Source organism: Papaver somniferum, chromosome 9 (assembly GCF_003573695.1).
Source record: "Papaver somniferum cultivar HN1 chromosome 9, ASM357369v1, whole genome shotgun sequence".
Lineage (NCBI taxonomy): Eukaryota > Viridiplantae > Streptophyta > Magnoliopsida > Ranunculales > Papaveraceae > Papaver > Papaver somniferum.
In genome coordinates this window covers 41,016,725-41,033,732 of record NC_039366.1, presented here as the reverse complement: position 1 = coordinate 41,033,732, position 17,008 = coordinate 41,016,725, and the positions used below count along the sequence as shown (strand labels likewise).

Genomic DNA, 17,008 nt, shown 5'->3' with positions numbered 1-17,008 from the left:
GATGACTCGGCGTCTGAATCGGACTCGGCCCGAATTATATTGTTTGTTTTTGATTTTGAGTTAGATTTGACTTAGATCTAACCCCTGATTCTGACTCATTTGAACCAGAGAATAAAATGTCCCTAACTCATAAAACCAAGCCACTGACTCACGTATTTTTCAGTCACATGAATCAGATCTGACTCAAAAAACAAACATATTGAATCAGATTCAGATGAGTCGGGTGATATCAGTCGACTCAGATAAGTCTAGAAAAAACAAACTAGCTGTATAACTCCCCCACTAACTTGATCACCAGTATTATGCTACCGATGATGGAGGTAAAAGCTGTTTTTTGCAAAAGTGAAAAAACACTAAGAGAAAAAACTTGAAAGTTCCTGTTTTCAATCTGCCAATGGCTTGTCAAATGTCATAACTTGATCACAATGTTAATGTTTTTAGCATATCCGGTAGAGTCCTAAAGTGTGTTGAGGGCTTTGTACCAAACCCAATTTTATATTGAACCTAGCTAATTTGACAAATTACCGATCTGATACATTTATTCTGCAGCGTTGTTTGAGTGTCATTAGTGCAAGTTGATTTGTCAATTACCGATCTGATATATTTATTCTACAGTGTTGTTTGAGTGCCATTAGTGAAAGTTGCTTTCAGGAAGACGATTCGCCGTAAAAATTTCTAACCATTCTTTTATACTTAGATAATCTCTGGACAACCTGTCTCCGGACAAAAAGGCTTCCGGTTTTGGGTATTCGGTTTGAGTGCCATTAGTTGACTGTTGACTATTTCACTTGCCGCATTGCCCCATTGCCATTGGTTTTCCTTCCCGTCTAGGCGGCAAGTAAATCTTCTTCTGGATCCTTCGAAAGGAAGCTAGATTCGCTGAGCTGGCAAACTCCCCGATCCCAATCTTTGCCCGAATGAGCGCCATGTGCATTTTCAACCGACTAACTCCGGAACTTTCATTTCATCGTCCTTTCGTCTATAAATAGCAGGGAAGTACCACTTTCTCTCAGCTTTATCCCGCCATTTTTTGCTCTTGATTTCAAATTTGAAATTCAAATTTTGAGTTTCAATCTTTTCCTCTCTGAGCAAAAATGGTGAAACCCTAGAAACTTTACTTCTGTGTTTTTTCTTCTTCCTCCTTCAATTCTTCTTCTTCGTTCAATTCTTCTTCTTCTTCTTCGGTCTACTAATTCGGTTTCTGATCTAATTTTTGATTTAGGTCGTACGGAAACTCAACGAACCAGAAATTACAGAACAGAAGTCTCTCCGACTGGTAATATTTTGCGATTTATCTTCGTTTCTCTGTACTAATTTCTTAAATCTTTGAACTAATTTCTCAGAAATGAAGTTTTCTTACCTGAAACGGTTATGAAAACATGATTATATGTTCCATTTTTGATATTCTTAAGTTTTATTTTATAACAAGCTTGAAGATCTAGAATCGGTGAAGTGATTATGGTGTTTATTCCTACGATGTTTCACATATTATCATTCGAATTTTAATTATCAGATCTAGTTAGGTTTTTACCTCTTTTTCGTTTCTGTGAAATTGAAATAGAAATCTATGAAGAATTGCTTCGTTGATTCTAAGATGTTCGATTTTTTTATCGATTTTCTACTCAAATTCCTTGTTCATGGGATATTTTAGATTGACAAGACCCTAATCATTTTTGTTGGATATTAATTTTAATTTGAATCGCCAACAGACGAGAAATCTGCTTCATATTGCGATATCCAAGATCAGCTACGTCAGAGGGCTTTTCCCCGAAAATTACTTTAATGATAAATCAGTTCCTGCTTTAGGTAAACTAAAGCTTCCTGTCAGATCTACTTCCTGTTTGCGAACAATTTTTAGTATTTTGCTTCTATTTGAATTATCTTTTACATGTATGTGATGAACTTAGTTACTGTGATTTGTAATATAGGCATGAAGATCAAAATCCTCATGCCTATAGATGCTGAATCCAGAAGACTTATTGACTGGATGGAAAAAGGTAGTACGATCTCACTTGGAACACACACAAAAAATTTGTACAAATACCTTAATTGCAAGCAAGATTACCTAAAATTTGATTGCCTTTTTCTGGTCTTTCAGGTGTTTATGATGCATTACAGAAGAAATACCTTAAGACACTTCTGTTCTGCATCTCTGAAGCTATTGAAGGACCTTCGATAGAAGAATATGCTTGTATGTTAAATCTCACTTCTTCTTGCATTTGATAAGCTAGAGTTAGTCATTGATAAGTGTTGGAGTTGGATTTTACTTTGAGTACTCTGAAAGTAACTTTGGATTCTGGATGGAGATTGTTAAATCAAGTTTGTACTCATACATGAATGGATTGTGTTGTGCAGTTTCATTTAGCTATTCGAATTCTGGGAGTGAAGAGGTGGTGATGAACATAAGTCGTGCTGGGAATAAAAAACAAGGAGCAACATTCAAGTCTACTGGAAATAAAGACATTAAGCCAAACCAAATGAGGTATAATAGTGACAATTTGAGGTTGTTAGATTTCGGTTTTGTTTATTGATCTTTATAATTTGAAATCCAGTGAATTACTTCACCGACTTCCTGACTGTCTTTTAACACTTTTTACTTGGTTTTGGCAGGAGTTCTGCTTGTAAAATGATCCGAACTCTGGTTCAATGGATGCAAACACTGGACTGTATGCCAGAAGAGGTACACAAATTCACTTAGATCTTCATATGGAAGTTTTCTAAGGTGATTGAATAAGTTGCAGTGTATAAGTTCTTTTTTTTTCTGTGTTTCAGCGTACGATTTTAATGAAGCTTCTTTATCATGAGGATGTCACTGTGAGTTTTTTTTGGCCTTGTTTACATCTTCTATTGATATCTTTTGTTTGTATTTTACCTGGTTTTGTTTACATATTGCTTCTGGTCCGTATTTGCACCATTATAGAGTCCTATCAGTAATCAGTGTAAAATTACACAATTTATGGCCTAATATCTGCAAACTACTGCACGATTGTGGTGGAGTAAAGATGGGCTAGATCATATGTATTCTGCTGTAGCTAAGATTTTACAGATGCCTTGTGAAACTGAATTCCCCTTGATTATCTATCCTAGATTCTTAGATGTATTGTCTTCATATATTGAGTCTGTCCTCAGGGCTCTTGGATGCATGAACAGAAGTATTTGTACTGTCAGTGTATTCTTTTATTAAATGATTCGAGTTATCTTTTGGAAAACCTGCAGCCTATAGACTATGAGCCTCCATTCTTCAGAGGCTGCTCAGAACAAGAAGTTAATTGTCCATGGTTGAAGAACCCTCTCAAAATGGAAATCGGAAATGTTAACGGCAAACATTTCGTACTAGCTCTCAAGGTAAATTGGTAACAGCGAATTATGAATGAGTGAAATCTGAGGTGTAGATTTCCTTTTCTTTTTTATCTTTGAAGTTTATTTGTAATCAAGTTTAGGACTGCACAGGTCAAAAGCATTTTGGATCCATGTCAAGATGAAAACAATGACATGGAAGATGATGAGGAAATCAGCTTGGGTGTTGATTCAACGCCAGCAACTGATCCTTCAAATTCAGATAGTGAGGTACACTTATAGCGTAACTTATTTGTCAAATTCTAAGTGGGATTATTCCAGTGATTAGGGAATGTTAATTCTCTGTCTGATTCAATAGTGATTTCGGTGTAAAAGACTAATTTAAAAGTGTCAATTTGTTCTCATTTTGCAGGCTTTGACTGAAGGTGAGAGCAAATAACTTCAATTTATATGTACATTTGAAGCATTGGCAGAAAGCAGGCATCTTTCGATTTCAAAAGATTTATTCTTTTTATTTCCCCAGAAATCATGGATAAACTTGTAAAGAAAAATATTCTATCAAGAACGGGAAAGGATTCTTACTCCATCAGCAAGCTGAAGGTTAATTCTCTTTCAGCTCTTATTTGCCTCCAAATTCTAATTTTCATGGGCATTGTATTATCATTGTCTAAAGCTAATGTGGTTACATGCCAAACTGCCTCAGAAGTGTAATGAGGAAATTGTCATGAAGGAAGAGATGGGTGTACAAGTAAAGCAAGATGGTGAGAAAGTTCAGCGAGGGAACAATGAAGATTACATATACATGAAGGTGAGCTGTGATTTCTATCTAAATCAGAGGTACTCCTCACAATAACCTAGTAGTTTATCCATCAACTTCAAAGTAAGTTGGAAGGAGAGGCAATATCTCAACTTCAAAGTCTTGGGTTTAAAACTATGGATGTAATGCAGGCTCTGTATCATGTCCTTCCATTGGCTTATGTTACGATATCTGAACTTCAAAGTAAGTTGGAAGGAGAGGCAGATCAGGCATTGGTGCGTAAACTGCTAAATAAGATGACTTGTGATGGATATGTGGAAGCCGAGAGCAATCCAGAACTTGGTAACATAATAAACTTCTTGAACCAGGATTACTCTATTCTCTAAATTAAGCTTGTAATTGTTAAATAGTCGTCTGTATTTTTTCTCAGGTAATCGTGTCATTCGGTCTGAATTTACTGTCAAGAAGCTGATTGAGGTCACAAATGCTTTGGGGATTTTGCTTTGTTCTTTATTCTGTGGTTTGCTTAAACATTTCATAACTTGTTTTCTTGAATTGAACAGTTAATGGAAATATTCGAACCTCAAAACATATCAACCTGTGCTTGTGGTGGTCTCTGCTGTGTTGGTTCTGATCTTACAAGAACTCTAGAAATATCAGTTGATCCTCATCTGAATGGATTGTCTAGAATTCAAGAACAACTTGGAAACAACACACGCCTTCGCAGAAATGAGGTTTAACTCTTTCAGAGCTTCTTTCATGTTCTGATTGTATATTATAGCTCTTCCAGTACAAACACCTTTAGAAATTTATGTGCCCTATGTTTTTATATGTAGACTGCAGCATCTAGGGAGAATGCTATACCCTGGAGCAATAAGCGCAATGGTGTGGATGGGAGGGGATTCACCAAGTATGTTGAGCATGATAAAACCTCCTGTAGCCGTCTGAGTCAGGAAAAGCACACCAGTAAAACTAGCACAGTATATATTCCATCCTGATATAATAATCTTCACTGTTTAGCTTATAATTGTCCAATTTTCGAATTCTCTGGTTTTTAACTTGTTAAGGTTTTTACTGGACAATTGGGTTACTTATTAAAACCATCTATATTAATTCCTATTGCATTATCAGTTTCATCTCTATACTAATTCTGTTGTAATGGTGGTTGCAGGTGGAAGAGCATATTCATCAAAACATGAAGTTATGTAATAAAGTATCAGAAATTGGTCATGGGACAACAGGATTTGCATTTATCAATCCTGAGAGAATTATCATGGTTACAGATGGGAAAGTTACAGGAAAAAAATTGGGCTTCTACTTTGTTTGTCCAAGAGTTTCTTGTAAGAGAAGGAGAATCAAGAGAAGAAGGATGTGTGGATATTGGAAGTATGGCTGGGTTCCTTATGTGCGGCTGAACAGCAGAAAGATATTTGTTGTTGGAAAATATCCGAACCAAATACTTATTTCTTGTGCAGGTCTTACTTACTGGTATAAAATGATTGTTGACGATCTAAAGATTAGGGTAAAAAGAAAACTCTCTTTTTTCTTTTTTTCTTCTTCTATAATACAGTATATATTATACATTGTTTGGTTTTCTAATCAATTGTTGTTTTCTCAGGTAGAGAATGATGAGATTTTGACACCTGAGATTTGTGCTGGAATTGCAAGTGAAACAATGGATGTGGACGCTAACTATGTGGATGAGACCTTACGCCCGGATGCTCCTAGTATTCACGAGGCTTATGCAGAAATGTTTTTCGGAGGCTTCATAGGAGAGGGACCTCAGAGAAGATTATCTCTATTCTTGTGCATCAAAAATGAGTTTGCAGAAATCATTGAATCCAGCAGAATCCCAGAATTCACCGAAGAAGAGTTGGATAATATGGGTGTTAGTTTCATGGGAATTGGAACCGGTGGTGAAACAGCGTCTAGAGTTTTAGCAGGACATCAGGAAGGGCTAAATCAAGTTGGATTACCAGGTGCACACTACACTAATAAGGTTCTAGATGCGATGCAAAATGCTATAGTTGAAGATAAAGATTCAGGTGGAATGGTTACAGTTGCTCAAATGACACAGGAAAGTGTTCAATTTGAATATTTTGACTATGATGGTTATCCTTCTATTCCAATATTCTAGCTCTTCTCTTCTTGGAATTATTGGTTTTGTACTGATTTTGTACCTGGTCTTCTTCCTTGAACCTTGATGTACTGAAAATCTATGTAAGCTTTACTTTGATGTTTCAATTTGAATCTTCTACCAATAAAACTCTTGGATTTCAATTAGTGCTTTTGGTGTGAGCAAGATCAAACCTTTCTTTGAGTAGAAGCCTAAAAGTACTGCTAGCATATGATTTCTGTACACTATAAATGTAGAACACATCAAAGTTTTTGGATACACAAAAACGTTGTTCTTAGGATGTAGACATCTTCTGATGCACCAATTTAAGGATGGCATGTAACCCAATATTTGACCGGATGCATATAGCACAGGCTTATAAAGAGGTTACAGCAGGTGACACCATTGTACAAGTGCAGCATATTAATACAGGTCTCCCAGTATTCAGTAGCTCACATCAGATTCAATGGCTATTGTTATTTATGGATCAATTTTGGGAGAGGCTATTGATACTCCAGAAGAATTAGGATATTTGTGTTTAGGAAAAGGTTAGGTAGTAAAATAGTTGAAGTAACACGGAACACTGAAAGTTAAACATGGACCTCTTATAATGTCATGGAACAGTGTGCTGAGTTTTTTAAACTCTAGATAATTTGGAGGAAGAATTTCTGCCTTGTTGGTGGAAGGAGTTAGCAAAATGCAGTCAAGGACCAAGAGGGCAATACGTTGGTGCTCAAACTAAGCTGAATGTGCAGCAACAAGCATGTTATTCCTGAGTTGATTCAGCAGATTTGGATGCAGCTGATGAAGAAAGAGTTGGTGTGCCAGTCAGAGGGGGTCTTTACGAGGTATCGTTCTTTCTCTTCAGTTAGTTTATACTTTATGACATGTGGTTTATCAGTTCATGAGCCCATAAACTGACTTGTGCACTTTCACTTTTCTGTATATTATGTGCGCATTGAGTCTAACTCCTTTCTCCTTATTAGTCTAATTCATTTTTGCATCGAAGCAGATTCCAACCATCTGGCCTTTATGCAGCTAGAGGTGATTTACAAGGGTACTCAATGGCACTGCTACATAATACCACTTTGTTTTATTTGTACATTGATTATGGAGCAAGAAAAAAAGGATGTATACTGATCTGGTCCTGTTTGTTCAGGGTTCGCATGCTCTTTTCACGGGGCAAGATGATAGTTGGGAGGCTTGGCTGCACTTGAGCGCAAGTGTTATCAGCTTGAGCAGAAACTGCATTAAGGCATGGGTACGCTTCGTCGGGGTCTCAAAAACCAACCCAGGTTCTACGTTTCATTGCCACATCTTCGTTTTGGTCAAACACGATTATACTAAAATATTAATCCAGGATACACCTAGTTAATGGTTGCAATTTCCATCCCACTTTCGGATTATTCAGTTGTGCAACGACTTGGTTATATTCTGTCAGCAGAAAGAGGGAAGAGGACATGGACGATTACTGTTCTTAGGTGTGTAATTTAGGATTTAAATTTTCTTGAACAGTTTACAGTTGAATCATATTCATTTCAAAAGAAATTTGCCTTCGTCCAAATTGAATTGGGCAGTGGTTGATGACTCCATGTTGTTGACCGGGCATGGTGATTTTTATATTTCCCTGGAATGTTTTCTGAAGCTGGCCATTCTTAACCAGTCACCACTGTTTTAGGTTCCATGTGCGTCATCTAGTATTTACGGGCAGTATTCTATCTTCTGCCTTGTCAATTGAACTGTTTTTGGTTTTTGTTCACTAATAGCATTATGTCAATTTTGTTTCTGAATTTGGTTAATAGTTCTTTTCTCCTGTTTTCTGTTTGAGATGTTTGTGATTTAGGAGTTCCCTGAAGACCTAGCTGCTCGCGTTTTTCTGCTATGGTATATTGCTCATGGAAAGTTGCCAAATACAGACACGTTACGAAGGAGAGGCATCAATGTTCCAGTTGATTGTGTATTCTGTGTGGAGTCTGAATTCGTTTCACATTTCTTTCTCCATTTTTATATGGGCTGCATTTCTGGCGAAGCTGCAGTTGTTTTTTTTTTCCATGCCAGTGGATGTTGCTGAAGGTATTCCATCTTGACAGCTACAACTGCAATGTGGAGGTATTGGCAAGAAAGGAGTGCAAGCGTGTTAAACAGCAAGGTTAGCAATTCTGTGGCAGTGGTTAATAAAGCAATCTAGTGCTTGTTCACTTGGTCTCTGGTTACCGTTATTTCTGTTCATGTAATGAAAAATTGGCACAAAATCCTTGAGCTCTGGTTTGTCTTTTTTGTTTGTGTTTATAGAGCAACTTCATATTCCACACTATCAGGTTGGACATCTTGGCAAGTTCATCATAACCTGTACTTGATGATGCCTCGTTTCCTTCCATGATCAGAGAAAGGATTAAAGTAACAAATCGGAAATTTAGATTAAAAAATGAATCAGATTCAACAAAAATACATCTGATTATAACTCAGTTATGTAATTTAAGTGACGACACAGAAATTCACCGTGCTTTGTAAAGGAAGGTTAGCTTAGAATCACACCATCAAGGTGAACGCCAGAATCACCCAAAACAGCAGTAAAGAACAGAGAGTTGTCAAAATTATTTCCAAACCACTATATGAGTTTTGGAAGATTTATCTGTATTTTTACATTATTGCTACAGCACAATTTGGTTACTTTTCAAACCCACCTGCATTACCACATAGAATAAATTACCAGAGGCTCAACTATTATTTTCTCACAGCACACAGATGCTTTTTCAAAATTCTACTTAATAAACTAAGCCTTAAATCCCGATAAAATTTTTGTTCACTAATAGCATGAGCCAGCAGTAATACATGGGAATAGATCGAACAATGCTCTCTAAGACACATAATAAACTACAACATTCTAACATGAGCCAGCAGTAATACATGGGAATAGTACAATTCATTCGAAAAAACAAAAAAAAGGAAAGGAAACAGGAACAATTTCTAACATTGCACATGGCATCTGAGAGGTCACAATGAAAACCATATAAGATGAAACATGGGGGCAAGGATTCTTTCATCACTATGATCAACCTAAACAACAAAATCCCCTCGTTCTAAAACTTCTAATTCTACTAACCTTTAAGTGTAATTAAACAGATAGGGGAAAGAAAAAAGTGTTACAGACAATGTGGCGAAATTTTTAGGTTAGGGGCCAATATTCAACAAGCTGCAATGAACAGCTTTCGCCTGCACATGGTCCCTAGGGGTGACGAGATGAAACAAGGAATACGAAAATATACACTATCCTTGAAACATGGTAAACACTTAAGAAATAAGAAACACTGTTCACATATCAGATACTAAAAGAAAGTTAAACAAACCAGATTGAGGTGAATTATAAAAGGCGTTGGATCAGACAATGTGTACTTACCCGGCACTCTTCACAGATCAACGGAACTCTTCCGAATCTAACCCTCGACTCGCTAAACACCACACTACGTCGGTGTTCAATCGTCGACTGCCTCCTTGCAGGATCATCCTTGGGTTTTGGAACAAATACAAGTTTAGACTCGGGAAAAAAAATATTCAAGCTTGCAGTTCAAAAAATTAAACCATGATTGAATCCAGATTAGGAGATAACCTTGTCAAGAGAATCATTCAATTCACCTACTGTTTCCATGCCCTGTCCAATACAGTCCCTTGAGTCCTTCAGTTCACCTACTGTTTCCATGCCCTGTTCAATACAGTCCCTTGAGTCCTTCAGTTCACCTACTTGATCCCACACGCGCATGAAAACTTTATCGCTCAAAGAAATTTCGTGCTGCAATGAGCAACTAGCAATTCCTTCTTTGGGTTGATCTCCCTTCCTAATAAGTTTAATAACAAGCTTTTCTTGAGCAGCCTGCCCAATAACAATAATGATACAATTAAAATAGAAAATAAAAAATCCCGATAAAATAGAACTACTAATGAAGGTCTGGAAACACACAGGGCAGCCGTGGACCACATTGAAATGATCCAACATTTCGACTTCCTATAAGTACGATCAAAGAAAATCCTGTTTTTGTAGAATCCAGATACTCCATAGAGAACATGAGTGAAAGCACGAAAGAGAAAATACAACACGGTGAAGTTAGTTTTTTTTAAAGGCAAGGCAACAAAACCTTTTTAACGTTTCCCTGAGCACCTCTTGCAGTCTGAACTGCTGCACCTTCTAACCAATCAATTTCAAGATCCAATGTAAACATGTCTTTGGTCAGAGCAGTTTCCTCGAAGATCTTAAGAGGAGTCCTAACTTGTTTGCGTTTCTTCGCTATCTTTGCAACAATCTCTGCAGCCTGGGTAAAGTCAAGTATGACACCCGTAGCTGAAATCCGAAATACAGCCTGGGGAATGAAATACAAGTCAATCAGCAAACAACACAGAACTCAAACAAACGAGCACATCAACAACAGTGGTGTAGCATCTCCATCTCACATCCTTACATTTAGAAAATTAAGGGATGGCCACTTCTTCAGAGGAAATATATGAATTACTTTGCTACATTAACCGAGAAACAGCAGATGACGAACATGAAATGTGAGTATTTATTAGACACGTAGGCGCAGTAATATGTCCATAAAAACGTAAGGTGCCCTCTGAACAAGACAGGTCTCAGGGAGTAATAGATCTCAGCTTTTTCCTCAGTTTTGTCCAGGTACTCAGTTTTCATCTCATAAAATGGAATACCCCTCTTATGTTGCAATCGTAACTAATCAAGTACTGAAATACCATAGTGATAAGTCAAAAAAGTTCAAGTAAAATTCATCAGACCTTATTGCCTTTATATACAGCAACAATCCCGGTATCGGGAGGTGCGAGAGGACCCCAAAACATTGCAAGACAATCTTCGTGATCGGGAATGCAATGGATTCGATGCAAACGTCTCCAACCAACTTCTTGGGCATAAATGGGTCTGATCTGGTAACGTCTCCAACCAACTGAAACAATGATAGGGTCTCTTGTCTTCGATGATTTCCTATGCCAGCTATGTCGCTTAATCCTCGCCTAGAACAACAATAAAAATTTATAATAAAAAGTCGACACATACAATCTCCTCTTTAAGATTACAGCATTATAAAAAAAATAAAAATAAAGAGGGAACCAAAGAATTATCCCTCATTTTCAAAATCCTTCACAAATACCCATAGTTACTTGAGTTTTAGGTTCTAGTATTTGGTTCACATACAACATATATTATTAAGACGATTCAACCTTCGAAGAAGATATTGAGTTGACATTTTCACACGTTAAGAATGTCCTAGTCAAGTTTCAGTGTTTCACTAAGGCTAAATACACCCATCAAGGGTATTTAATTTATACAAAGGCAGAAAATTGAGGAGCATCTCAGCAATGCTTCCTAAATTAGAAAGCTCTGAATATGCTCATTAGCACACATCCTAAAAGGCGGAAGAGTGCTATGAAGTGGATTTACAATTGCCAAATAATGAAATAACAATAAAATCTAAAGTTAGTGTGATACCTGCATATATCCAACATTCTCCTCTTTAAGACTGATACCTCCAACAAGAATAGGGCAATAGGAATCAATATTTTTAGTCATCTCAAAAGGAACATCGCGAACCTCGAACTTTAAATAAGTTCCTTTTCTGAAATCCTCGATCTCCAATCGCGTTACCCCATCAAGATTGTTAAGTTTATTCATGTATTCCACATCCTTGTCATAGAGAAGATCCCCAAGACCAGACATTGGTGCATAAAAGAGTCTTTCTTTGTGACTCACTCCCTTCCTTTTGGCTGCAGTAGGTAAAGAGCAGGGATCCACTAAGCTTGTAATACCATATAAATGGAAATCACCAACACCGGCAATATGCACCTGAAATCATACACCTTAAATGAGTACTTACTTTGGTGGAACAAACCGCAAGTAACAATTGCACTAGAAAGAGTGAAAATAACAGGCCCGGGGTACAGAATAATGGGCCGCCAATGAATAAAGCATAATATACTGCTTCTGCTACTCAAAATAACAAGTATAGGTCTGCCACCACTCATAATTAACATCTTTCTAAGTCTCATTCTTTTATATGAGGCCTCATAAAAATTCTCATTCTTTAATATGCTCTTACTAAGAAAATTGATTACCAAATCAAACACAATACAACATGGTATTTCACAAGGTGGCCAATCTAGAATATGTTCCTAGAGAGTCTATAATTCTGAAGAGTAATGGAAGCAGAGCAGGTTGGCCGCGCACTAACAAAAGATGCCATCTTATGACAGAGAACCCCAACAACCTAGCAAGACGAAGTACCTTGGTTCCTCTCTTCATATTACTGCCCCGAAGATAACCGTACATAACTATGTTTCTATCGCATTTCTTGTCAATGTGCACCCTTTCTGGAGAAGTAACATCTTCAAAATGATCGACTAGCACATAAGGATGTGCAGTTCTCCAGGACAAAGGATTGAATTCCATAACTGATATGAATTCCGCTAGTTCCTGAATCTGATCATCTACATACCTGTTAATTATAAACTGAATAAGAAACAACAATGGAGAAGCAGCAATCCTTAATCGAAACTTGCAGATTTTTTTTCTTCCTAATACAACAACTAAGCCTTTAGGCACAGACAAGCTGGGGTAGGCTCAAAGTGTTGAATATACCAAAATTAAAAATTACTCCACTAAATTAAGAATTAAGGAACAATATACAAAAGTGTTATACATTAAGTACATGAATTATAGGACCACCGTATTGATGTGAAAGAAAACTTACCTTCCGTTATCGGGACGCGACAAGTAGTACAGTGCTGCTCTGTCATAGATTTCGTTCCAGAACTGAAGACTGAGGCGATGCTTGGTTTCAGTTAGTGCAACTTTGATCTTATCAAGATGTGAGAAAACCCCAACAACGTTTGGAAAGCCGTGAACTTGTAGAAGGTTAAAGAACTCAAATGTTTCCTGAACAACGAAGGCATTTTGCAGGAAGAAAGAAAGTCCTCAGAAACCACCAAATTTAAAAATGATCATATTTGACGACAATAAGAAACTAAAAATATTCAATCTGCAAGATTTTATTTTGAAGATGAAAAGAGAAGGTGAGTTTGTGACTTGTTTTAGCCATCACACAGCAGGCATACAAATAAGATCACAGAATCGCCTTGTTTCCTCTATCGACATGGTGAAGTTGTATCATGCCACCAAGAGTTATAGACTGCATGATGCTCCACAAAAGAAGAGGAAATTACGAGAGAAACATCATTTTTCATAATATGTCAGAAACTGTGCAGCGACGAGCGGACAACAATTTGATGTTAAAAAGAATTACCCTGTACGGATACGTATGAATACCGGTACTTCCAAACACAGAAACATAAACTTTAACATTTCTGCAACTTAGTTCTATAAAGCATGAAATGCTAAAAGAAGAGGACACTTGCTAGTTTTTTCCTCTGGGCATGCCGAAGAAGCAGTACCAACACTCATACTCAGTATCGTTGTTATACAAGTGAGAAACAAAGGCATCTTAAACTTGGTAAGCTTCCACTAAATCAAAGAAAACTTAGAAAAGCCAAGGCCCATATAAGGAAAGTTCATGATGGTAAACACTTGAAACTTGAAAGCTTATTCACAAATGATAATTTGCAGAACTGATAAAACATGTATCTAGCTAGTATGAACCAATATCTGTAAATCAACGCAGGAATTAGAAGAGTCATTCTTGTCAACAAAAAAATACTAATTGACTTACCATTTCAAATCCATAACTTGCATCAATACAGAATACCACCGAATCAGCATATTTGGCAGCATCTATCATGCCATTAACATCATTTGGGCACTCCACAAACTGTATCCGCCTACACTTACCTAGCAAAAACAACCAAAAAAAAAAAATCATCCCATGGGCAAATTTAGGGTTTAGATTAACCAAGACCACAACATAATGCAAACAACAATCAGTACCTGCTACCACAGTAATAGGGCCTCGAATGTCTAGATCCTGCTTGGTGAATATTTTCACTAGAGATTTGATCAACAAAGATTTCCCAACCTAGAAAATTATTGAAAATATAAGATCAATTTATAAACTAAACCTAATTTTAATTTTAGATTAAGAAGATAAGTAAGGGAAATAATACATTTGGAGGTCCTTGAACTACAATAACGTATGGAACTGATTCAGGATCAAGCCTACTGTGCTCCTGTTCTTCCTCAGAATCAATGGTTGCTAGTGATCCTGGGTAACGCCTGTTACTGCCGTCATAAATCGTAAAGTTGTTAGGCCATTGCTGAACCATTCTGCCTTCGTATTGATTACTAATCGAAGGGAAAGAAGAAGAATTCATTTTGAACTCTGGATTTCACGAGAAGAACTAATTCGCCTTCTTGGGGTTACAGAAGTAGCGGCGGGCGGTGGTTACAGAGGTTTTTGGAGTAAAAGTAAGGACCACTCGGATATACTGTGTTATTGGGCTTAGATAAGAGTAAAAGTAAGTATTCGGGTCTGTTCAGAAAAGAGCAAATATAAACAGCCTGGTAAAAGTAAAAAGTAAACAGTCTTGTAAATAGAGAAAGAGCCAAAGAGGAGAAGAAGACACAAAGCAGAGGAAAATTAAAGAAAAAAGTTCTCATTAGATTGTATAATACATGTTTGTGATACTTCCAATGATGACTATTATCATGTCCGAAAGGATCAAGAAAGTAATACTTAAAAAAGTTTTTTTTTTCTTTTGGACGAAAAAGATTTAATTCATATACATAGAAGAAAAATAGACATTCATTGTATGATTAGAGAAGGTATATAAGTTTTTTCTTTTGGACGAAAAAGATTTAGTTCATATATACAATCCCAAATTTCATTAATCAAATTGTACTCATCGACTCCATGGGTACAAGATACCCTCATGTAATTTCCTCCTAGTTTTGTTATCAATTACATGGTTCAATAAAAAAAGATTAGAGAAAATAGATTAGGGAACAACTACATCTTAAGTATATAAGACATCGCTTATGGAATTGAAACAAATCTGAAGTTGAAGCCCAAAGTGTATAGTCAAAGATTTTACTTCCAAGATAGGGTCATCAGACAGCTTTTTTTCCCGTGAATACTCTCGCACTGCGCTCTTTCCAAACTATGCAAACAACTTCATATGTGAGTAGATATAGATCCGTCATTCTACTTGAAAGCAAGGTTTGAAAAACGGGTCACAGGTCGGGTCACGAACATAGGGCGTGACCGTTATAACGTTTTTTGACGGCTGTGAGCACGTTTCAGACAAAAAACGCGTTGTTTAGGAAAAAAACGCGTTTATTTGACGTTTTTCTGAAATAACGGGCGTGATAACGGTTAAATAGAAAAAAATAAATAAATTATAATTTGAATTTCCTATGCAACGGTTTTAACATGCGTGAGAACGGTTATATCAGGTCTAAATAACGTTGTTACTACGTTTTTTTTTTATTTGTTTATTCCTTTATTTTAATTTTTTTAATTGTAATTCTTAATATTTTATTTTATAAATAACAAATTGGTTAAAATAATATTTTTATATTCTTTTTCTCTAAAAGACGGATATAACGGGTGTGAAAACGGAAAAAGCAGTCTAAAAAACTTATGTTAAAATGTTATTTAGACGAAAAAACGTAAAAATTGATTTTAGAAAAACGGTTATCACATACGTGAAAACGGATATAACGGGTATAAATAACGCCGTTTTTTACTATTTATCGGTGTTATTTAGACATGTGTGTTAGTGACCCTCACGTGCACGCTACATGGGCGTGACCGTTTTAACGGCTGTTTTCTCGGAAAAATTCATTAAGATCTAAATACCCAAGAATAACATTGGATAAACATATGTTACCTCGTGAAAACCTTGACAAGGAAAACCCAGTGAAAAAAATCTTAATGGATGAAAAATAGTACAACATCTTAATGAATGAAAATCAGTACAACGTGGTAAGTCAAGTCGAAAGGCACCTTTTATTACGATGCTCCGCCTGATGAGAACCTTAGTAAAGTTTTTGTTTACAAATCTTAACATTTTAGAAAGGAAATGTCCTTTATAGAAAGTTAGAGTTATAGAGAAAAAATCCTTTCTCAAGTCATGGAGAATAAAGTCTGAAGACATATACCAAAGCATAAAGTCTAAATTAACGAAAAAAATATAAACTAGACCTAGCCTACTTAAAGAGAGTGTTAAAGCATTGCTCGGGTTAAACCATTGCTCAGATAAACCCACAAATGTTGGTATATCAGGTATGTTGTGTAATTTAGATGCCGAAAATATTTTGATTTGTTGTCTAGTAAAGTCAAATTCAGACTAAAATAACTTTAGGTAGTATAGTCAACGAATTCATACTCAAGAAACCCTTGAAAATTGAACATTAAATATTGCATGGATATATCATTTAAGAACTTCATCAACAACGGTTAGTAGTAAAGACTGATTTTCATTATGAACTCTTTCCTTTTTTATCTATCTAATAAAAGACTTTAGTATTGATCATGACAAGCAAAATATAAACATGTCATAGATAAGCAAAATTATCTAAGCTACGTGAAGTTTTGAAATCAAGCTCTCGCTTGTCATATTCCATAACCAGGTTCAATAAATAAATCGAGTGATTTGAAACTTGGTTCGGGAACTCAAATATGTAGGTTCCCAAACATAACCAGGTTCAAAAATTCCTGTGAGTTTATATGCACTTGGTTCCGGAACTCAAACTTGTAAGTTTTATAACACAACAAGTTCGAAATTTGCCCATGAGGATTTAGGCACTTGGTTCTGGAACTCAAACTTATAGGTTCTAGAACTCAAATGACAATTCGATCAAAATTTATTTTTAGAACTAAATTTCACTT

The 17,008-nt window shown here is 36.3% G+C and overlaps 2 protein-coding genes across 3 annotated transcripts; one reads left to right on the top strand and one right to left on the bottom strand.

Moving 5' to 3' along the window:
* Positions 1–1,024: 1,024 nt before the first annotated feature.
* LOC113313700 (meiosis-specific protein ASY1-like) lies at positions 1,025–6,315 on the top strand. The gene is made up of 19 exons (XM_026562497.1): positions 1,025–1,097; positions 1,223–1,276; positions 1,710–1,806; positions 1,929–1,997; positions 2,099–2,191; positions 2,356–2,482; positions 2,611–2,680; positions 2,773–2,814; positions 3,217–3,345; positions 3,451–3,567; positions 3,710–3,722; positions 3,821–3,897; positions 4,001–4,105; positions 4,246–4,396; positions 4,485–4,531; positions 4,618–4,788; positions 4,891–5,034; positions 5,226–5,576; positions 5,673–6,315. Exons 1-19 carry the CDS (start codon positions 1,095–1,097, stop codon positions 6,189–6,191), a joined length of 2,379 nt encoding a protein of 792 aa, XP_026418282.1. The 5' UTR covers positions 1,025–1,094; the 3' UTR covers positions 6,192–6,315.
* A 2,247-nt stretch (positions 6,316–8,562) lies between these two features.
* Positions 8,563–14,577, bottom strand: LOC113310794 (ribosome biogenesis protein BMS1 homolog). 2 transcript variants are annotated; one of them, XM_026559579.1, is made up of 11 exons: positions 14,283–14,577; positions 14,107–14,194; positions 13,892–14,010; positions 12,917–13,101; positions 12,451–12,661; positions 11,659–12,012; positions 10,950–11,183; positions 10,301–10,522; positions 9,778–10,038; positions 9,568–9,675; positions 8,563–8,854 (listed from the first exon to the last, which is right to left on the bottom strand). In XM_026559579.1, exons 1-11 carry the CDS (start codon positions 14,487–14,489, stop codon positions 8,822–8,824), a joined length of 2,022 nt encoding a protein of 673 aa, XP_026415364.1. In that variant the 5' UTR covers positions 14,490–14,577; the 3' UTR covers positions 8,563–8,821. The 2 variants fall into 2 exon arrangements, with proteins under 2 accessions (XP_026415364.1, XP_026415365.1); XM_026559580.1 differs by having other exon boundaries at positions 9,808–10,038.
* Positions 14,578–17,008: the final 2,431 nt, after the last annotated feature.